Source organism: Lepidochelys olivacea, assembly GCF_965140295.1.
Source record: "Lepidochelys olivacea isolate rLepOli2 genome assembly, chromosome: 3".
Classification (NCBI taxonomy): domain Eukaryota; kingdom Metazoa; phylum Chordata; order Testudines; family Cheloniidae; genus Lepidochelys; species Lepidochelys olivacea.
Genome location: NC_140413.1, coordinates 197,083,403 through 197,107,902, shown reverse-complemented (window position 1 = coordinate 197,107,902; position 24,500 = coordinate 197,083,403). Strand labels below are relative to the sequence as shown.

The 24,500-nt window shown below is 39.1% G+C and overlaps 1 protein-coding gene across 10 annotated transcripts in view; it reads left to right on the top strand.

The window, feature by feature from the left end:
• The window catches only part of EHBP1 (EH domain binding protein 1), a 410,447-nt gene that overhangs the window by 295,028 nt on the left and 90,919 nt on the right, over nt 1-24,500 (top strand). For all 10 annotated transcript variants that reach the window (XM_084623076.1, XM_084623074.1, XM_084623082.1 and 7 more), the window contains 3 exons: nt 15,583-15,761; nt 16,392-16,440; nt 23,134-24,048. In XM_084623076.1, the coding sequence (XP_084479202.1) occupies nt 15,583-15,761; nt 16,392-16,440; nt 23,134-24,048 (1,143 nt within the window). The remainder of the gene's footprint in view (nt 1-15,582; nt 15,762-16,391; nt 16,441-23,133; nt 24,049-24,500) is intronic.

Here is a 24,500-nt window from a genome sequence, read left to right as displayed (position 1 = left end):
GATATTCCCCACCCCTCTTCTTATCTACCTTACCCCCACACCAAATAGGCTGCCTTCTGGCCAAGAAGGGCTGGACATACTGTCCTCCAGAGCCACCCATATGTCTCTATAGTTGGTCTAAGGAATTGCCAGATCATGATGCAAACTGCTCCCGTCTCCCCTGGGGCACAGTAAGCTACCTCTACAGTTCTTTCTGCCCATGGTGTTATTGGAGCAAGAGAATTATCTGGAGTCCTGAACTCAGATCCTCTGTATTGCGTGTTGCACTGTCCTCAAGACCACGTACCTTTTTGCATGTTATAGCCTTTCTTTTAAGAGTGGTTAATTTACATTATAGCCAAGAATCTCAATTTAGTGGACATGACACTGTCAGAATGTAGTACTTCCTTGCAGTTGTATCCTGTCAATTAGGGTTTTCATGAATGTCTTTTAAGGATCTTAATCCAGGGAGTAGTAAAATGATAGGGAGTCAGTAAGGTAGTCAGTTTTGAGAGTGGAGTGTTAGGGTTCTTTAATACATACTGATTTGATAGATATTAATAGTTTTGAAGGGCGCAATGAACCATGTACCATAAAACCAGCACTTTGATACCAGAATGATATGGGCATTAGAAATACCTGTGCTAGAAAGACAAATTTCCATGGAGCATTGTCTATAAAAGAGAACCTAGCACATTGTATCATCCATATAGAATGCTCTGCTGAGCAATAATTATGCATACTAAAAACACTTAAAAAAAACTTGCTAGTGTCCCTGTATGATAGTGGCATTTGTAATCTTATTTTTTTGGCTGTTTGCAATTTTTATTAGCTAAAGACAGAAAAATCTGTATTTCTATCCTACTGCAAAATCTCTTAAAATCAAAACCATGTTTCAGTACATCTTGTGTTTGAACAAAACTTCCACTGTTTATTGATTTATTTATTTTTAGTCATAGAGTTCATTTTGTATTCATCTGTTACTATATTTTTCGTTGGGGAAATTTAAACTGGATAAAAAGTCTTCCAATCAAGGTCTGTAGTTAGGAAAGCACCAATCATATTGAAAATGTTGAAATAATTACCATACTGTATCTCTGTAGTTGATGTACTTATATGTATTTCATTCAAAATCTTGTAATGTAAACCCTTGGGGTTATTATGGAGTTTTACACATGTAAACTGAAACACAGAAAAGTCACTGTTGGGTATTGCCTTCACAACCCCTAAGATATGGCTAACGCCCACTTACTGCATGTTTAGACTTGGATGGCAATTATAATTGAGCTATAAAATATTTTGACAGTTTCCAACTCTTGCAGTGTTGTTAGCAAGCTAACACATGGGAATGAAGTATGGCAGTTTGATTAGGTTTTTTACCAAGATCTGCTTAAATAAGAACTTTCAAAATAAGCATGCAGTGTAAAGTCTTAATTGCAAGCACCTTACAATTACTGCAACTTTTCTGTGACTTTTGCTCAAGAGTGAATTCCTGTTTTTTCCTAAGAAGATTTTGATTTCTTAAGTGATACTTGCCATTCCTTTACAGCCAACTTTTCATTTACATGCTTTTACATGTTGAGTGCTTAAGCATAACCACACCAAATTTAACTTGTAGCATGACAATTAAGTATGTATTTTTTCAAGCAGATGTAAGTACTGTGATTTGAAAACTGGCAAATATATGTTTTTAAAACAAAAAACAACATTTTTATTTAACCTTGTTAGTTCTGGTTTTTTTAGTTTCACTGTTCCTGGCAATAAGCGAATTTGGGTGTTATGGCAAATCCTGGACAAAAATGTCAGGCCTTTTAAAGTAGGGCACATTGACTCCTTGGAGTGAGGAACATGTATTCTTTTTTTGATCTCTTTGCTAACCACACAGCTGTTAGTTGAGTCATCCTTGAAAATTAAGATCTGAGTGAAATTTTTAATTGAAGTTAATTTTACCTTTAATTATGAATTTTAAAAAATTATAATCAAAGCAAAATATGCAAAGCACATATGTATTAACCCCAAATTATGGGCCAGATTCTGTCACCATTGTCCATGTTGAGTAATATCTTATTCCTTGATTAGTTGCATTCAGCCCAGTGGGACTTCTCAACAAGATTAAGGATGGCAGAATCTGTCTCTATCATATTTAAATGCTCTCTGATTTTTGTTTTGGTTTTGGTTTTTTGGTTGTAATTTTTGGTATGAATTTATTGCTAATGAAAGGTGTTAATGAATGAAGTACTTGATTATTCCCGCAATGGGTACCTCACAGGCAGCGTAGCACTGCCCCAGCCCTTCTTTAGAAGGACTTATCAGTGACAGGATAATTCAGTCTTCAAGCTCATTCTGTCCTCCTCATCTCTGCAGTGACTCTCAGTGCCAGCTGATGCAGCTATCAGTGTTTTTTATGAAGTGAACACTCGCCCACTAGGAACTGAACTAAAGCCACCAAATTCACCAGATAACCATCAGATGGTAACTTTTGGTGACTGACCTGAGCTTGAGTTGAACTTGTGACCTAGAGGTGAAAGGCTCAGGATCTCATTACTGAAAGTTTCCTTATCTCACCTAGATTTTGAAACTTCCTCATGACTAATAAAGAACATATGTTGGGTGGGGAGGGAGCCTTCCTGTGTGGCAGTCTGCTCTTGAGAAGCAACGAGCATTTATGACTCCCGTTTAAGTCAGAATTCTGGGCGCTCAGAACCTCTCAGGGTCAGGCCCTGAGTGAGGTACTTGGGTTCTGAAGCTCAGTGTAAAGTTTTACATTCATCTCTTCTGAGCTTCTTTAAAATTATATTAGGCAGTGTGTTAAAATACCAAGGAGCATTCAGAAGATGTGATGTAAAATAAAACAAAATGCACACACATTTCCAAGTTTCAAAAATATCATGTCTCAGGAACACTCACGATCCCTGTTCACCATTACAATCTATTGAAATCAATGGATGATAGGCAGCGAGGCACTTTTGAAAATCCCAATAGGCACCTTCATTAAATTGCCTTTGAAAATCTGACCTTTTGTACGTTATCCCCATTTTACAGATGTGGAACCAATAGTACTTCCCTACTTCACTTACCTTGATCAATACATTAAAGATTGTGAGGTGTTCCGATACTATGGTAATGGAGGCAGTATAATACCTGAGGGCAGGTCTATGCTACTAGTTAGGTCGATCTAACTTATGTCGCTCAGGAGTGTGAAAAAGTCCCCTTCTCCTCCCCGAGAGATGCACATTTCTCTCTGTCTACACTGACACTCTGTCTGCGGGTGACACTCTTCCAACGACGTAGCTTACACTTCTTGCTGAGATGGAGTAATTATCTGACAGGAGAGCGCTCTCCCATCGGCATGGCGCACCTTCACCAGATGCACTACAGTGGCACAGCTGTGCCGATGTAATGCTGTAGTGTAGACTTGCCCTCAGACAGACAGACATATCTCTATGCTTTGAAAGATGACACAATTTACACCCTAATCTCCACTGGACAAGTTTTCCAAAGCAGTGCTACTGGCAAATATGGTCTTTGTTTAACTTGTAACAATGCCAATGTATGCATCTCTACTTACATAATATTTTGCCAGGCATAGACCTGCTTAGTGACCTACATTAAGCAATATGTGTAAGAGAAAATCTTTGCCTGAAACTAGAGGCTTCTCACACATAATCAGCATGTATGATCAAGAAATAAAATAGATCAGTATATTTCCTTCCATTTCCCATATCTTGTTGCCTGATGTTATAAGTTTAACATATATAGTTTATGGATCTGCTTCTCCCTGCCAGTGGCACAAAGTATCCAGGAAGCTGGCATAAATGACTGTCTGAGGTTTCCCTCTATTTAAGGCAGAGGTGGGCAAACTATGGCCCATAGGCCACAGCCGGCCCGTGGGACCCTCCTGCTCAGCCCCTGAGCTCCTGGCCCGGGAGGCTAGTCCCTGGCCCCTCCCCTACTGTCCCCCCTCCCCCACAGCCTCGCTGCACCGGCGGTGCAACGCTCTGGGTGGCTGGGCAGCACAGTTGCAGAGCCGCGGCCTGACCCAGTGCTCTGGGCAGCATGGCTGTAGTGCTGCCAGCCACCGGTGCTCCAGGCGGCGCAGTAAGGGGGCAGGGAGCAGGGGGTGTTGGATAGAGGGCAGGGGAGTTCGGGAGTGTGGTCAGGGGTCGGAGGTGTGGATAGGGGTTGGGGCAGCCAGAAGGCAGGGAACAGGGGGGTTGGATGGGGCAGGGATCTGGAGGGGCAGTCAGGAATGGGGGGGGGGTCAGATGGGGCGGTGGAGGGCAGTTGGGAAAGGAAGCTGGGGCTGATGGATGGGGCAGGAGTCCCAGGGGAGCCATCAGGGAGCGAGAAACTGGGGGGGGTGCGGATAGGAGGCTGGGGCCGGGGCACGCTACACCTGGCTGTTTGGGGAGACACAGCCTCCCCTAACCGGCCCTCCATACAATTTTGGAAACCCAGTGTGTCCCTCAGGCCAAAAAGTTTGCCCACCCCTGATCTAAGGCTATCCAAGTAGCATAGATTTTTCCATAGTTGTTCTTACATCCCTAGCTGCTGCAGGCCTACAGTTTAGAAGACATGGGTAGAGGTAAGGTGGTGTGTCTAGAAGATCCCTGAATTCTCAGAGCAGCCCTCATGCTTCTGTAACTTACTCTGTGGACCAGGCTGACCCCAGAATCGGGGGAATGTAAAAGTTGCTGAAAACTACCTTTACTCCCCTCACTCTAGCTCTGTACCGAACCCAGCTCATCCAGCCTCAAGGGACCTTGGCCAATGGCTTCCTGGGAACATCACAAATGTACCCAGTGTCCCTACATGTATTTTACATTTAGATCCTGGTGTTAATAAAAACACTTTCTAAAAAGTCCTATGTAGACCAATCAACTTCAGCAATATATCTGAGGCAGTTCATGTGCATTGTTTGTCACAGCATTGTTGTGGAATATATTGTTCACATGGAATGTGCTGCTGATACACGAGTTTCAAATAAGTAAGTGAATATCTGGTTTGCAAGTCTAAAACCAGCCCAGTTCAATTAAACTCTCATTCATATATATCCATCCTAACACACACTTTCTAGGACAACAATATTTTGTCTTAGGTCACAGGGATTATTGCACCTTCTGCAAGATTGTGGAAACCATTCCCATTTTATGACCTTCCACTAAGGGGTTGGATCTGTTTCCTAGATAACTAGGGCCACCCCTAAAGATGTCCCTTACTTGCCCCTCAGCATGAAGATTATTCAACTTGGTGGTGTTATGCCTATGCAAATCCAGCATATTTAAAAGCAAAGTTTTTCAAAGACTAAAATATCTGTAAACTTAAGTAATTAATCTAGGAAAGTAAAGTCTATGTTATGAATTAACATGAATGAAATAGCAGCGGTCCAAAACAGGAATAATATCAGAACTCTCCAGAACAATGGAATGTATGTGATACAGCATGTTAGGACTCTCTGATAAAATGAAAAATAAATGTCTGTTGGAAATAAAGTGGGATGAGTATAACAGAAAAGTAGAAGCTTCTTAGGAGCTTCAGTTAGTGCCATGAGAAGTCACTACTTGTAGGAGGAGTTTGTGTTTTAGTTTGCTTAACACTTTCCATTATAAAGAATCTTGTGATCTTTTTTGAGGAGCTCTGACACCTCCATTGTTTGCAGCAGGCCTCTGAAAGGTGTGAGTAGTACACCTTGGGGCCAGAGAGGTGTATTTTGCTAGTTTAGTTTGGATTTAACAGAATTATAAGTCTTTGAAAATTGCCAGTTCCCATCTAGATCTGTGGCTTGTGTTGCTTAATTTTGGTAACATGCCAGAAACCGTGAACATTCTCACCCTGGCAGAAGGCCAAAAATTCTGCACATACAGTGATTTCTGCAGCAGCATACAATGCACTGGGGAACCTGCTGGACCAGCTGTAGTGGTGGGTTGGGCCAGGCTTCTCCTCATCCCCAGTTCTCAGGCTATGGCTACAGGAGCCCATTTTTCCCCTCTGAAGGCACCATATGGGGAACAAGCTCTCCCATCTGCTGAGAGCAGGACAATGAGGCCCCCAATCCTTGACAGTCCCTACAGGGGCTGCCATATTACAAATTATAAATAACTAGGAACCAGAAGAAGCATGAGTTTAAAACTCACTTCCACTGACTGGTTAATAATTATATACATTTTCCAACCTTATTTTTAAGCAATGATTCACAACTGCAAGAGGTTACACAAGCTAGGTTCATAGAACCTGGTTATCTAAGGTGGTAGAACCATAGTCTATCCACTTAGCCACACTGCCTCTTAGAAGAAGCTTGCCATCTCTTTATCGTTAACTATGCTGTCTGTAAACTGGTTCTACTTGTGTGTGGATAACCCACCTCTAGTGGTTTAAGGACATAACCTTCTTCTGCTCTCAGCTAATACAGTTATTCCTGTATTTTAGGTGATAGTCATTTGTCCTTCAATAATGAATGTTTAGGATTCAAAGTCTGGTCATGCAGTAGGGAAGGATAGGTTATGATAGTTGCACATATTTTTACTTTAAAAAAAAAAAAAACCTCAGGAAGTTACATCAAAAACCCTGCCCAAAACTTAGAAGAAAGCAAGGGAAGCATTCCTGGGAGGAAGTGGTATAAACATGGAAATCTGGCACCTCTTATGAAAGTGGTGCCATCTTAGTGTATTCACCGTAGGGATTGTTTGGTACTCAGGTGGCCCTGCTCCAGAGAGGCAAGTCTATAATGTAGGGCGGACCCCAGATGGCTGGGGAAAGTTGACCAAAACACTCAAGTTCCAGTCATGTCGAGGTGCACTTTTCTTTAGCAAAACAAAACCTGCCATTTTCTAGTACGTTGCTCCTGCCTGTATCTTCTCCAGTTTGTGCTTAAAATCCCTGACTTGCTCATCCACATTGGTCTTCTAAAATCATCATTCAGGTCTGTCAAGCTGGGGGTGCAATGGCTGCAAAAGTCCCCCCAGAGCTATGTTAGGAATGTTGCAGCTTGTAGGCGCCATATCATGAGGCTTTTCAAAAGCCTCGACAATGGCAGGTTGAAGCTGGTACGTGGATCTTAGACGTCATTGTTATAATGAAAAAAAATTCCTTCTGTCCAGTAGCCAGACAGTCACTTCATTATTATTATTGTTTGTATTATCGTACCACTTAGGAGTGTCAGTCATGGACCAGGAGCCCATTGTGCTAGGATTCTTGTTATAACCTTGTTATAGTTTGTCTAAATCTTCAGATGGGTTGAGTGGTGCTAATTAAACCTAATGGTGATAAGCAGTGCAAACACAAAATCCTTACCTCTCAGTTGAATGAGGGAAACTAAGATGAACAGGTGATGGTATATGGAGATAGTTGTAAAGGAAGAAATATTGCAGATGGAGGAGGGGGAAAACAAAGGTCTCAATTCACTGGGATCTACACCGGAGTAGGCCTGCATAAATCCTAGCAGAGAGTGCTAGTGGAAGGTGTTGAAGTAGAGCAAAGTGGCTACAACATCAGTAGGGAGGTGGGGAAAGTGGGAAATGCTGGAAGGATGGGACATAGGCACAGTGGGCAGGGATTCCCTAATTCAAAGCATTTCCTTAGCAGTGTCTTCCAACAGGAGTGTAGCTCCAGCCCTAAAATAAAGCTGTCCTCAGTCAAATACCATGAAGTGAGGCAGTAACAGTACTTGCCCTCTCTTGGAGCAAATCCTGCAGGGTGCAGTGTTTAAGCTCCTTTTCCCTGTACAGAGCTAGTGAGTTTGGTCCTTCATCTGTAAAATATGAAGCTCTTTTTGTTTTAATACACAGAATCAGTGTCCTGGCCTTTAACCCTTCTATAATTCCAACCTCTGAAGACAAATTGCACCTTATGCAGTAAAATGTAATCCCTCCCGAGCCCCACCTCTGTAAGTACCGTATGTCACAACTTTTTAAAGAGCCAGCTATTTTAAAAGGTGTAGTGGGAGGATGCATGTCATGCATCTGACAAAGCAAAATTTCCATGTGCCTGGCTAAAAATAAAGATGGATGCATAGCAATGCATCCAGATCAGATTGGACTCTGGTTTTATTCATGATGTATTGAACCAAATTAACCACCCCTAACCTAAGCGTGAAGCCTCACCAAACTTTACCTGGAACCACATGCACTGATCAGCCACTGTGGGGACTGCTGGCAAGACCCACTCCGGGACTAGCTAGGGGTGTTCTAACAACGCCTCAACCCAGTATGTCAGGCCTTCGTGAATGTGTGGCACCACTCCTTTTCCACTGTAAATTCAGATGCTAGTATGTTTAAGATTCCCAGCGCCTGTGCCCTGAGATTACTGTTATTTGCACAGCATCCGTCTGTATAGAGCTCCCAGTACATAATATTTAGATGTGACTCTGCAAAAGAGAGTGACAACCAGTAAGGGGCTTGGCTAAAGAATGTTACAACAGTTGCTTAGTTTTGTCATATACTCTACTTGATGTCATGCGTCATCATTGAGGATTGTCTTCATCATAGAATCATAGAATATCAGGGTTGGAAGGGACCCCAGAAGGTCATCTAGTCCAACCCCCTGCTCGAAGCAGGACCAATTCCCAGTTAAATCATCCCAGCCAGGGCTTTGTCAAGCCTGACCTTAAAAACCTCTAAGGAAGGAGATTCCACCACCTCCCTAGGTAACGCATTCCAGTGTTTCACCACCCTCCTAGTGAAAAAGTTTTTCCTAATATCCAATCTAAACCTCCCCCACTGCAACTTGAGACCATTACTCCTCGTTCTGTCATCTGCTACCATTGAGAACAGTCTAGAGCCATCCTCTTTGGAACCCCCTCTCAGGTAGTTGAAAGCAGCTATCAAATCCCCCCTCATTCTTCTCTTCTGCAGGCTAAACAATCCCAGCTCCCTCAGCCTCTCCTCATAAGTCATGTGTTCCAGACCCCTAATCATTTTTGTTGCCCTTCGCTGGACTCTCTCCAATTTATCCACATCCTTCTTGTAGTGTGGGGCCCAAAACTGGACACAGTACTCCAGATGAGGCCTCACCAATGTCGAATAGAGGGGAACGATCACGTCCCTCGATCTGCTCGCTATGCCCCTACTTATACAGTCTTGTGAGTATAAAGCCTATAGTTTAAACTCTGAGCAGCACACATATTATGTCTTGAAGAAGTACATTGTCTCTAGATCCCAGCAAGAGTGAAGGCTCACTGGAAGCACACAAAACCCAACAACAACTTAATCAGGGCCAAATTAGGGTGGGATATATACCTTGCAATAAATTCCTTCTTAACCGTCTATCCCATTTTCCCTGCATGTCACTAATCTGTACAGTACTGTAAACCAATGCCTTCTGCCCCTCCTGCAGATCAATATCATTTTGAAGACTACAAAGGAAGAGAGTAGAATCCTCAGCCATATGTGATTCCTTTTTCCCCCCTCTCCTCGATTGAGGGGATGTGCTGTTTGTGCTAGATACAAAGAGTTGTTTATATCATATCCCAGACGCTTCACATATACCGTACTATTTCTGCTTTCATTATATTTTCCCAGGCTTGCTTTGAAAAAGCACTCTCCAACCTCCTGACCCCAAAAACATTTAGTTGGCAACTGAAAATCCATAAGAATGAAAATTATTTCACTTACGTGACTGACAGGCAACATTAGGCATGGCCTAAGGATTCCACCCCCCTGCTCACCTTCCAAATCTCTCCAGCTTCAAACATCACAGCCTCATGTTAAATTGGGCAGATGTCTGAATATTAAGGTTATGATTGAACATTGTATAGTTTGGTTGTGATAAAATTAAATCTATTTAATACCACTTCTTTTGAAAAACAATTAAAAGCTTATGACTAAGCCTTTTAAGATAAAGTATATATTTTGTTTCATATCCATAATAGCTGTAGGCACATAACAGTCAGAAGAACAGGGAGCAGGAGGTGTAAGGTTTAAATGTCTGATGCTGGAGAAATCTGGAAGTTACTTTTATATTTACTATTAATCACATGAGGGAAGTAAAAGTAGTCTTATGAAGCAGCTGAGTTGTGTAAATCCCTATAATCTGTTTAAGGGCAGGAGTTCGGACATGTTTCTCCCTGTCCCGAGTACGGAAAATTAAATGAGAGCAGAGATATTACAAGATACTTTGTAAAATATTTGACCATGGTTTGTTCATGAGTTTGCTGGGCCTCTTTGACTACTTCTGTATGACATGTAAGGTGACAAATTTTATTAGGGTTGTCACATAGCAAGAACCCCAAAATTTATTTTTAGAAAATGGTAACAATAAATAGATTATGTACAGTAAGAATCTCTAATAGCTGGCCAACCCTTTGATCAAAAAAGGGGAAGGAGGAGAGCCTTTGTGTTTTGTTTGCTAACCGTAATGTTCTGGTGACTTCAGGGCTGGTTCTAGGTGTGGATGAGCAGGGCAATCACATTGGTTGTCAACTTCCAGGGGACGCCAAACTGCTGTGCCACTCATCCCCCACCCCCCTGACTATTTAGGGGTGGGGGGGACATTTTCCACCCTGGCCAGCAAAATTGCTAGGGCCACTCCTGGGTGACTTAGCACTAAAGTGAAGAAAATGACCTGAATTGCCAATATACCCTCGTGGCCCAGATTCTCAGCTGTATTTTTCAGGAGGTGCCCAGGCAGTCTGGGTTCTGGAGTGTGGAGAATGCAAAAGCGGTTTTATTCCATCTTTGCAGCTCTTGGATTCTGGGGTGACTACGAACTGTTTCAGCCCCTGGAGTTAGCTAGAGCACCCCTTGAGACCTCTAACACATGCTAGGGCTGCAACAATTCCTAAGGGACTGTCGAGGAGCCACAAATATTCAGAGCTCTATGCACACTAGGTACGGCCCCATGTCAGGAGCATAGAGGCTGTTACATGAGTCATATGTATCCTGGGGAATCCCTGCACCAGGGAAATTTCCAAGTGGGGAGAGCTGACTGTGTTAGAGCAATCTAGTATAAAATCCTTCATGTTTCCTGGCCACCACCCTGATTACAGAAGCTCCCTCCAGGCTCCTTTCTGAAGCCTTCTGCATAAGAGCTCTGGAGAGTTACTCAGCCTAGGGCTCCTCACTGGCCCTTTTTTGGCTGTTCTTCCCATTCTTTAATAGCACACTCACTTCCAGCTCTGCTCTCACTGGAGTATTCCTCACTGTCATCAGGCCGTCCTTTATGTCTCCCAGTAGGCCTGGTTCTGAGTCATGTCCATATATCACATGACCCGTAGACTTACTCCCTTCACTGGGAAGGTAGGTTAAGCCTGGCACAGGTGTAACTAAGCCCCAACCCTCTTAAAGGGCCAGCTCACTCTATGACACATTCCTTAGAGCAAAGGGCAAGATTCACAAAGGGACTTAGGCATCTAAATACCAGAGTTAGGTGCCTAAGTCCCAGATTTAAGTGCCACTGCAATCCACAGTACCCCCGGTTGGCTGCTGCCTGACTCTGTAGGTACCTAAACTCACTTGGCACCTACATTTTTGCTGTAAAAATTCCTTAGGTAGTTAAGTTTCTTCCTCTGGGGGAATGCACATTGCTGCCTCAGGCAGGTGCTGAGATGCCTGTCTCATGCCTAAGACCCAGCATGATCCTCAAACCAGGTGGAGATAGGTGTTCCCCTGCCTGCCTTGCCTGCAGGGCCTTGTATCTGGTGTTCTGTGAGCACACTCCATTTCACACACAATTGGGGGAGGAGGTAGAGGCTTCCTTTGCAGCCTTTAGCCCATTGGTTAGGATACACCCCTAACCACCGAACTGTGGAATATTCTCCTGTGGGTCTCCCTCAATCACTTGTGTTGAAGCTGTTCCACTTTTTATTAAATATTAATTGGGCCAGAGAAAGAGTGAGGATGACTGCAGTCCAGTGGGTTAGGGCACACACCTGAGAGGTGGGGAACCCACATTCAAATCTCCTCTTGTCACCAGGCAGAGATGGGGAATCGAACCAGGGTCTCCTACATTCTGCGTAAGTACCCAAGCTACTGGGCTGCCTCCACCTCCTTCCACTGACTGTTTTGTGTGGAGTTAGATGTGTGCCACCACCGCTCTTGCCAGAAATGAATTAGGTGCCGAAGGCACCTCCCCTCCCAGAGCGGGGTTCCCAGCTGTGGATCGCAAATAGAGCAGCCCGGACTTACATAAGCACCTAGCTCCAGGAGAGGGGCGGGGCTTGAGACATGTACCTCTTGTCAGCATCCCCAATTGACTATCTTAGGCCGTCCCATTCTCAGGTGTCTGTTTCCTCTCCATGCATTGTAGTGGGATCCGAGATACCTAACAATGGGTTTGTAGATTCTAGTGATTTTCAAGGTGCCTAAACCTTAGCCATTGCAATGCTCAGCGCTGCAGTGCCCAAGTCCCTTTGTGGTTCTGGGCCAAAATGATTATTCTGATACCTTGGAATGTTAAGATACCATTTAATATTAAACTGTTGCTCAGTCCTCTATCAAAGAAAGCAACATTTGAAGATTTTGCTGCTGTAGCTCAAAATATTTACTAGATTCAACAAGCTGCAGATTTATGACCAACTCTAGCAACCTGTTTTGGTTGTGTGTGCTTTTTTACAGGTATTTCCAAAATAAGCATAGTGAGCTTGAGTTTTGAACTTGAACTGATTGTGTGTGAGTGCATGTTGGAGGGTAGAGTTAAACAGGAAAAAGCTCATTATGTATTCGTTTTCTCCACCAATAGTGTTCCCGTTAATCTTGTAGACCAAAGTACATGCCAGAGATGTGCCACTGTTCCTGATATTGCATTTATTTATTGAAAGGAAATGTTTGTTGAAAAGAGTTTTAAATAATTAAAATGAGCTTGCCCCCCACTCCCAGGTAATTTCATAGTGTATGCTCCTCACTGTTACTGTTCATATTTTCCCCAATATGTACTGATTTGGATGCCTTTATTCCAGACTAAGTACTGAAAGCTCTGATTAGAGTTGTGTGTGAGAGACATACATACATCACAGCATTCACTTCACCCTCCTCCAAAATATGGCATAGAATTTCTTCTTTATTTGCTGGAAACAGGGTAATCTATATAATTACAGCATACAATGCTAGTGTCTTACGCTGGGGTGGGAAATCATTTTAGAAACGACAATGTAAATTTAAGTTCAACCCCCCCCCCCCCGTGATTCCAATTTAATGAAAGTTTTCCAAGAAATGTGTGAAATATATATTTCAAATTTTAAATCTGATAATAGTACATTAATTTGTAAAGAATATACTGAAACGTTAGATTTGGCCACAGGAATATGGATTTAAAGGCGTAGTCGTTTCTAACTATTTTAATAAAATATAGTTATCAAATGAGTTAATTGTTCAATGTACGTTAAATATCTGTAATTAAGGCACTTAAAAGACAGTGTTGCTTCAGGTCATTTGAATGTTGACCAAAAAGATTCTAGATGTTGACTGGAATATTTAACATTTTATCGTGTGGAGAGTTTTAGCAACAAGTGTACAGTGCAGAACGCTGTCTATCACTATCAATGTTAAAATCATATTAGTGTCATCAGACCTGTGAAATTTACCTATGTAATATTTAGGCCTTATAGTTCAATCCAATAATAAATAGTTTCTAATATCTTGACAGTGAGTCAATATTGTATGGTTTGGTGAGGTATTTCTGAGTTTTAAAACGCTAACATACAATTTATCATTATAACAGTGTTATTACCATAATTTTATCATCTACATTACTTCAGTGTATAACTGTTTAGACCTCTAAACACATTTTTTCATACTCAAATGCCGAAAGCTTGGGACTCTATAATTTATCACTTTGTTTTTTTCATCATAATCTATATTTGAGAAAGACCTAAAGCCAGAATCTGATCTCAGTTACATCAGCATGAACCTGGAGTAATTCCACTGAAGACTCTAGTCAGCGATATCCGTCAGATCCGAATCTGGCCCACGGTGTTCATATTTACAAAGTTTAAGAAATTATGTCAGATATTACCTCTTTTTCTCTCTCATTTTGTAAGCATTTGTTGGGATGTTAGTGCATTTAACCTAGAGAATGTTTGTCGTATCATTAATGGGAGAGCTACAGTTAGTTCACCCCGAGTTAAACTGTTAGCTGAATTGAAAAACCCTTTGTGAACAGTTATTCTGCGCATACATTTGAACATTAAAACAAAATTGAAGTAAAATGTAGATTTTCTGCACCCTGAATTAGCAGTGCAACTATAGTGTGCTATAATAATATAAATAATACGATACTGAGGTAGGTTTGTTTATATAACAATTTATTAGTCTAACAAGTAATAAAAATGATAAATTACCTGCATGGTATTTCTATTACAGGTACTGTAAATTACCTTCCCCACAATTAGTAAAAACATAAATCAGATTGTGTGAGGTTGACAGTTTGAACTGTTTAGCACTGACATGCTTTAGTCAAGTGGGGGCATCATTGGTCTTTCACAAACAGGCAGCACGGACAGAGGATTTACTTGTTAAACTTAAGTGGCTGTGATATAGTGAAAGACTTGCTCCCTTTTTACTTTAATTTGGAGGGCCCAGAACCTTAAGCTGAGCAAATGGCATGTTTGGTATATGTATAATTTTTTAATTACACTATATTTTTTTTAAAATGTGCTCAACTGTTTTTCTCAGTAGGATCCTGGAGTTTTGGGTTTATGCCTGTTAAATGAAGTTAACTCCTTTCATTATACCCAAGAACATTTTAAACTGGGAAGTCTTTTTGATGGGGAATTGTATTTTTCTTGAAAACATCAACTAAACGTAGTAATTACTTTTTTAAATTCAAGTAACTTAAGGACATTTTGATAAATATAAAATTAAAATTATCTATTGTATCCCAGATGTTGTTTCCTTGTAACTATTTCTCTGGAAAAGGAACATTATTAGTCTTAAATCAGAGCTAATCCAGCGTCAGTATTTGTATTCTGAATCTTTTTTCCAAATAAACAGAGGGAAATAGGAGAACAAATGAAAATTGCTATAATAAAGTCATTTTGCTGTGATCTTTCATAAATGACACTAAAATATCTTGCTGTCATTACATTTTATATAACAAAATATTTGAACATGAGACGTACAGCGGCAAACTTTACACTTGACTGTATACAAGGTTAATGTATTAAGTGTATGTCACACACGGGGACTTTGATCTTTGTGCTGCAATAGTAGATCACAAATTGTGGTAAACTTTGACCCTGATATACTTTGCTTTTGATCCAGTCAGAATGTTGTCTTCATTAAAAGTGAAAGGGCTTGTGGGGATGCTTTTACATGACTGCATTTTGGAAAATCTTTTTAAGGGTGCGTAGCATAACACAGACTGTGCAATAGTATGCCTTAAGTATTTAAGCACTTGAACATGGTGTTTTCATTGGTACAATTCTTGGCCTGATTTCATATATAAGTTTAGAATTTTGTATATCTACATCCTTTAGAGGCAAGTGCCAAGGGCTAAGACTGAAGATAATAACTGATGATTTGTGTCTTTTGCAAGTTACAGTCATTGTAAACTGACAGCTTTGAAGGACCTAAACTGACATCAAAGGATGCAGATCATCTAGTTAGGTCAATTAATGTTAATTCTCATCTTCCATTAAATTCTTTTATGTTTTTCTCTTTTCTTTTTTTCCAGCCAAGCCCAGTACCAAGTCCTGTTCTGGGGAGAAAGCCAAATGCTAGTCAGTCACTGCTTGTATGGTGCAAAGAAGTTACAAAAAACTATAGGGGAGTGAAAATCACCAATTTTACTACATCATGGAGAAATGGTTTATCTTTCTGTGCAATATTACACAACTTTAGGCCAGATTTAATGTAAGTCATAACATTTATACCATCACACTTCAATTTTATATATGTGCTGCAATTAAATGTACAGAAGAGTAAAACCACTGTTCACTATTAGGTCTTGAAATGTTTGTGTATTTCATAATTTTCTTCTACAGGGCACCAGTCTTTGTTGGAAAAGTAATTTACAAATGGCCAAACTTTATGACCTCCCTTGTTCTTCCCTTCAAAAACAATCCTTTCTCTCCTTCATATGATACGTTTTTCTTCTTAATCTTTTATAAAAAACTGACTTCAGGATGATTATGAAAATTGTGTTAGTGTTGAAATGAGATGAGACAAATAAGCCTGTAGCTCTTTGTACATTGACGACAACGGATTACCTCATGGTAAATTTGGTTGTCAAGGACGGCCTCTAGTCCCTGCCTTAACTTCTCTTTTAGATGGAAGGCTTCAGGCAATGAAACATGAAATCGCTGGGGTTTATTTATTTATTTATTTAATTTTCCACGCTATTAGTTTTGTTGATTGAATTGCTGTGAAATTGCTAGTTACTGTAGGATATTATTGCATGTCAAATTTTTAGATTCAGTTTGTTTTAAAACTGCTGCTTTTATCAAATACTGTACATACCCACTGTGCCATTTTCCCCCTCAGTGACTACAAGTCCCTGAATCCTCAAGATATTAAAGAGAACAACAAAAAGGTAAGAACTGCCAGGAAAAAAAACTCACATAGCTTCAATTTTCCCTTCACTGCAGGTTTTTATTAATTTTGGGAAAGAGAGGTTGTTTTGTAAGGTCATAACTGCAGCTCACAGAAGGTTTTCAGCCTCCTGTGGTTCAAATCGGATGCATTATTGACTCTAGTTTGTCATAGTCTTTAACATTCACAACAAGTGCCAGGCTGGCATTAGAGTTTAATATTTGTATGGCCTACATTAATGTAAACAGAGAGAGAGTTTTTGTGATCATTTCTATTTTTCTAATCAGCCGTTTAATTAAAAAAGAAATACAAAATATTATTGTTCTATAATTATCTTGCTTCCAGACTTGTCCATTACCTTAAAAGAGATCATTGAGTTGGTCATAATCAATGTTGTTTTACGAGTTTTTATATTTTAAAAAAATAAAAGTTCCCACACACTTTTATCCAGCATTGTCAATAAAACTAGGCTGTACCGTGTGCCGTATTTTCTATATTACACATCCATATTTAGGAAAAAAATATTCTCAAACATGCCTTTTTCAAAAAAAAGACTAAAATATTAATGAAGTATTATGTGGTAGTATACTGGGCCAAGGATTTTAATCCACTTTTACATTAGGTAATCTAATGCCCTTTTGATATAAAGGTTATAAAGGGATGTTCTGAAACAAGTTCAGTGATCTGAGTTCTAAGCATCAGGCGGTAGCCATGTTAGTCTGTATCCACAAAAGCAACAAGGAGTCTGGTGGCACCTTAAAGACTAACCACCAGACTCCTTGTTGTTTTGGAGTTCTAAGCGTAACTCAGTTTAGGAGTTACAAGAAAACATTCTCCTGCTGCTTGCTGCTAGTGTCTTAGACTGTAGGTACAAACTTTAATTTTCATAAGATGCATGGGGTTGACCCGAGAGAGACACATTTTAAAACGCTCATTTTCCACTTGATTCACTTATAATAAAATTATAACTGAAAATCAGTTTTATTCATTGCTTGTCTTCTGGATACTATGATTTTATATTTTTAAACTCTTCTTTAAAAAATATTCACTTTTAAGAAATTTGAAAAAATCAAATGTATAGCAAAATAAAATATCTTTTTACTAAACTATAGTGTATGACTTTTTTGCACTGGAAATACCTCTGAAGAATATTGGACTGCATATACATGTGCATTCTGTAGAAGTGCTTGGTTAAAATTGCAAATGGCAGTAGTATTTTTATGCATTCTGAACACTAATGCGTTGCCCAAAAAGCAGGTAATCATTAAAATAATGCTAAAGTGTAATAAATTATGAGGAATTTCTGATCTGTTGCCATCTACCCTTGTGATTTTGGACAGGGACAATGCATGCTTTTTCATAATAATATGTGGGATCTTGTGATGACCTAAGAGGATTATCTGTGACATCACAGAGCTTTCTATGACCATGTGATTTTAAACGTCAAGATCCCATGATTGTAAGGGCTAATCAAGTAATATTATAAAACATAGATTGAATAGATGTTCTATTTTAAAAATGCTCTGTTAATGTGAAATCAATTATATCATCATATGCATTTTATTTATACAACTGTGATGGCAAATGATCAGCTATAATGAAAACCTTTCAGCCAATTTCCCTAACAGTATATAATTCCCATTGCTAAAGAAACAATTGTTGTTGTTGTTGTGCAGTTTTTTCTTTCATCACTTTGCAAACCTTTGCCTGACAGCTACATTGAGTATCTCAGTTGCTTCCTGCAGATTTATTTCCTGGTCTCACACAGTTCTGCCTGATAACCCTGTGTGCCCTTCGTTGGAGTGAATGCAGCTCTGGGAACAATGGCTGTGTATAAATTCCATGCAGATATTGTAACACATTTGACAATGACTCCTCCTAACCAATTAAAATAACATCTATGAATTAATAAGACAATATTCTTGTCTGAAGCATCTCTTTTTTCCCTCTCCCATCCTGCAGATTGGCAGGGGAAAGAGGTAAAAGGTTACTGACCACAAATGTAAAGGTTAACCTATAGGAATATTCCTTTTAGAAGTGTTTGACCTTGTTTATGGGGTTTTTTTCCTGAAGAAGTAACTATTTCAGTGTAATTGCAGTGTATAATTATGTATTGAAATGTAGTGTTACAAAAAAACACATTAGAGTTTCTTTATAAACCACGCTAATTATTTTCCTAATCAGTAAGCAGCACTGAGTAAAAAGGTATTTTACCTGTGACATCTGATCTTGACCAATATGTCAGTGTGTTACATAATTGGGAAATGCTTAGAATAGTGCCCACGGTGCTCGTGTTGAGGGATTGCAATTGATGTCCATCAATCAACTTGTCAGGCTATATCAATAAATAACTATTTCTTAATTAAGTTTTTTTTTTAAGGTTGCAAGTGTATCAAATGTTGCCTAATGTGCAGAACATAGACAAATTATTCTACAGAAATTAAAATATATCTCCAAAAAATAAATTCTTTAGTTCAGGGGGCATTAATATCTTTCAGAGCACCATGAGATTTCTGTTAATGCACTATGTTGACTGAGTATTAAGATGATTTTATTACTAAAAGAGAAAATGTGATTCTCTTTGGGATGATGAAATATGTAAACTACATAAGAATAGTTTGTCAGCTAGCATAAAAAGGTATAGTTCCATCTAGCCCATGGTGTTTTACATTTACCTTAGTACTTGTAGCCCTTTACCTATAGTGTTGACCAACCAATATGTGTGTACTATCTTGTTTTGTTTTTTAATAAGGAAACACAAACTATATGTTAAAGTTACACTATATTGGAAATATAGCCCTTTATAAGGAAATGGCGTTTTACAAGTGCCTAGTAACATATTCTTCACTTCACAAATGATAAGGGAACTAAACTAGGCTTGGATGCAACTTCCATGGGGCTGAGAGTATGTGAAGCAGGAATGTATGGCTTGAGTGAAGTGGTTGCAACCTTAACTGTTAGTTTCCAGATTTTTATATTTTTGAGAGGGTTTTATTAGGTTGAAGAATTTATGTTGTGGAAATTGTAATGTATTGTTTCGTGTTAGATTGAGACACACTTTTAACTTTATTTCCTAAAAAAGATTTTTGTGTACTAATTTCCAATTTTTTTGAGCATTAATGTATCTCTTACTTTAAGTATAATTAATGTGAAAAGGTTATATGATAAAGAGAAATAATTATAAGTGAAAGTAATAAACATTTATAATTGACAGTTATTAATAAAGAAATGCGATGTAAAGATACATAAACACTATATTTTGATTGAAAATAGTAAACCAATATTTATTACATTATATTGATTAACTAATATTAAATTTCTCAAGTTAATTTGTACTCAAATTATTACTGCCTTATCAAAATAAGTGACCTCTGAAGGAAGGCAACAGTTTAAAATATCAAAGAAAATCCCCCAAACTAAAAAAACTTTAAAAAATGGATAATTCCTTCCTGACTTCATGATAACAGCTACATCTTTATGCCAGGAATCCAAATTCATATAGTTGCACAAGATCCTATAAACACTTACGCATATGCTTTAATTTTAAACAGATGAGATGTCCGATTGACTTCAATGGGACTACTTGCATATGTGAAGTAAAGCACATAGATAAGTGTTCGCAGGATTCAGGCCTTAGTTATGTGTATATTCAATAAAATGCATGTATGTCTATTTGCTTAAACAGAAGAATAACATTATAGAATTTGAATAGCATGTAATAGATTACAGTCAAAAATGATAGTGTATCTGCTTGAAAATCAAGACTTTACTGAATTTTCTAAAAAAGAAGAAAAACCATTTTTTTAATACACTGGTATGTGAATATATCCACAACATGCAATTGTTACTTATAGAACTATCAGCAATCGAAAGTCTACATGCCATCCTACATATTAATATTCAACTGGTTTTCCTCTCTGATTTTTCCCCTCTGATCTCTGATTTTTCCCCTCTTAATGTTTTTCCATTTTTAAAAGGCAACATTATGTTTACTTCTAGTAACTACACTCCACTGGGCATCAGGTCTCTTAGAAATCTAACTTTTCTAGTATAAATTGTAGCGTTGTATTATATAATCCATTCATTGTTTTCAACATTATGCAACATACTATCCTGTTGCTGCATTTTGGCCTTTACAGAATAGAATTCTTTGTTGTGAATGTGTTTGCTTGTGGAAATTGTGTGATTTGAAATTAATTATTGAGACATGACTGCATTGTCAATAATTATGGAAAAACAAATGAGCAAAAGTACACATTTTGTCCAGAATGAGAAAGAAGGGGAGTGTGAACCACTGGCAAACAGTAATCAGAAACATCACTAAAAACAGCAAAACTTAACAGACATTGAATAATAATCCTAGATACGTCAATAATATGTTTTTTTTAAAAGTCACCGTTCAAAGTTAAATTTTTCTGCTTTAATATTATTAAGTGTGAACCTTTCCCAACCTGCTCTAAAACACAGTCCACACATACATTTTGTAGAGTCAAAACTCACCCACTTCCTGAGGTTTAGTTTTGTGAACTTTGAAATTAACACTAGAACATAAACAGTTCAGCTCAGGCCTACTCCTTGAGCTTGGCTGCAAATTGGGTTCCCACCTCAGGACTTCTCAGCCCACCTTCTGTCAGTCCACCCCTTAGGTCCCCTTACTCTCTAGCGAGCTACTCCCACTGTCTACAATGGTGGGGTAATAGGTCACTTACCCCAGTGCGTCAGCATGACTCACTTAACATCTGTCAAAGGAACAACCACCCTTGTTAATAGGGTTGGTTCACAGGAGCACAGAGCCAGCTTGTTCCACTGCAGTAGCCAGCTAGCCACCCAATGCCATAAAACTCTTCATTTTCTGGAACCCTACTCAACTTAAACCACCCACCCAAATTCCTATGCCATGTTCCCTCTGTATTCCTGCTTCTCTGTACTCCAGAGGTCTTCTTCATTTCCTTCCTCCCTGTCCCTACCAGTGTCCTGTCCCCTTCCGTGTTCTCTCTCCTCCTTCTCTTCCAGACTGCATTCCAAGACCAGGTACTATGGCTCTGTGCCAACCCTCCATGTGCTCTCCTATCCCCTACATCCAATCCATGTTCCTTCCCAGCCGCCCTCTTCTCTCTCCATCCTCCCGCCAATATCTCCCTCCAGTCCCTACCAAACCCTTTCCTGGGCTCTTGGATCAACCTGGAGTCAGAAGGCATGTTTTCTATTTCGTTTATATTTTTAAACATTGCTCTTTCTGCATCTAAACACAGCTCTCTTTTTATAATCACCAATAACCTCCACCCCACAGCTAACATTCCTAAAAGGCACTTCTCCTCAGCAAGAACAACAAAATCAAATTTAGAACTTCTAGGACCTAGTTCAAACTGTCCGGGATACAATAAGCTTAAAAGCATTAGGAACTGCAGATAAATTTTCAACATACCATCATGTTAAAAAGCTGTTGTTTTTTAAATCAGTTTTTAACATGTTCCTTTTGTTCAGAATATTTTAGTTATGATTTTTAGAACTTTAGAACCCACTGGAAAAATGATCCTTTTTTATTTAAATGGGGAGGGGAATAAAGGCAAAACTAGTGGGAATTTTTAATGCTTTAACCCAAATGAATCTAAAATAACCAACAGGATGCCTTTTTAAAGGCTTTCTGGAAACACAATATTGTCTTCCAGGGTTAGTCCAGGAGAGTAATAATTAATTGTAAATTGAGAAACAGCTTTAATTCTTCAAAACTAGAAAAACCTGATGCACCAACCATAGTCATTTAAAGGGCTAGCAGAAATAATACAGTGTGGTTTCACATACATTGTCGTATCCAAGCTCTGTAGTGCTTTCAAACAGAAATGAAGTGAGAAATGAATTCACTACTCTCTTTATATAAGTTTAGTGTCAAGTAGATGTTTTAGAAATACATTTCTGTGCTTAAACAATATGACTTGTACCTTGTATCAGGTAATCTAGGGAGTAGTTCTTTTTGGTTATCTGGCTGTACTTTTTCATCAACACAAACCACTGCAATTACATGGCCAGTAGAAGGGAGAAGGTTGATCACCAATGATAAAGCCCAAGATGGATTAGTGTAGTGTTTCTTTTTATCTTTGTTCCTTATCTTAAAAACCCATCCTTACCTTTTTTTGTTCCAACTCTTACACTTTTTTTTAATTTGCTTGTTTCCTGCTTCTTGAGTGAGAACCATTTAAGATGCCAATAGATTTTGTTAATGAAAACTGAAGAGGTTTTTTTAGGTTCCACTTTCACACACATCCATTTGTTCATGAATGTGTCTATTATATTCTGAGTAATGTCAGTTGTTTTTACTGTCACATGACTATATATTAAAAAGCAATGCCATGTTTTTATTCTCTTGCTTTAGGTTCCTGTGGAGATTCTGCTGTGTAGAATCTGTCAAGAAAATTGACAGGTTGTGCAATAATGGACTTATGGACAATATATTAAAACTTGGCTTGTACAGTGGCAAATACAAAAAGGCTAATTCACAACTATATTACTCCGTGGAAGCCCGTAGAGTAAAACAACAGTATCACAATGGTGAATCAGGCCCACAGACTTTCCTGCAATATCTGATATTTTTAACTGTTTTGTTTTTTTCAAATGAAACTTTCAATTGCTGTTTTTGAGTTGTTATGCTATGTGATGAAATTACTGCATTGTAATCCTTGCTTTGTTTATTTTTAAGGCATATGATGGGTTTGCCAGTATAGGAATATCCCGATTGCTGGAACCTTCTGACATGGTTTTGTTAGCAATTCCTGACAAACTGACCGTTATGACTTATCTCTATCAAATAAGGGCACATTTCAGTGGCCTAGAACTAAATGTGGTTCAGATAGAGGAGAACAGTAGTAAAAGCACGTATAAAGTAGGTAACTATGAAACGGACACAAACAGCTCTGTTGATCAGGAAAAGTTCTATGCAGAGCTTAATGATCTGAACCGAGAGCCTGAACTGCACCAGCCTGAAAGTGGTTTGGCAGACTTTGTTTCGCAGGATGACTCTGTATTTGTAAATGACAGTGCTGTTGGAGAATCAGAAAGTGAGCATCAGACACCTGATGACCATTTAAGCCCATGCACAGCTTCCCCTTCTTCTCGCAGGACTAGAAGTGACACTGATCCACAAAAACCCCAGCAGAGCTCTGGAGGGACTTCTGGATCTGAAGAGGCCAGGAAATGCAGCAGTGCAAATACAGCACAGGCACAGCCTTTGCTGGGAAGGAAGAAACTGCTGAAAGTCGACACTTTGGACTTGAGTGACTTGCCTCGTGTCAGTGAGCAAAAAAAGGATGAATCTCCAGCCGTTGTTTGTGAAGACACTGACAAGAAAAGACACCAGAATTCAGACAGTACCATTAGTTTCACAGAGCAAGAAAAGCTGCAACATACAGGATCCACAGAGAGCAGGAGATCAGATACTGGCTCACCTGTCAAAAAAACAAGTTTATCTCCCACTTCTAAAGTTGGATACTCTTATAACAAGGATGCAGATCTTACAATGAAAAAACATGCTTCTCTGAAGCAAATAGAGACCGATTCTGACACTGATACCAGAACGATTATAAATCACGCAGATCAAACTGCAAAAACTGCACAGGTAAGAAATTTGAATTTATGTATACATAAACAAACAATGTGTAGTTGAAATAAAATGGGGTTACTGTTCAATTTAATTTCTGTGCATCACCTTTATAATTCATTGTATCTTTGACGGGCTAGGTTGAGTTTTGTTTTTTTTTTTTTTTATTGTCTGACAAACCAGATATTCTTCACTAGCTGAATACTTGGAAAGAGCATGTGATGTTGAAAAGAGCTATTGCATGAAAAAAATCCATAACAACTCTTTTTATCAGAATTATCTTACTGTTAATCTTTTCTCCCTTTCCAATTAAAGTAAATAAAATTGTATTCTCAGCCAGCTGAAGGTGTCTAGGTTCAAGGGTTTTGCTATTCATTGTGGAACCCCCAAGCTTTTTTGTGAATATTTCATGCTGAAGCATTAAATGAAAAAAGTTATTCATTCATTGATTCATATACAACAGTGTACAG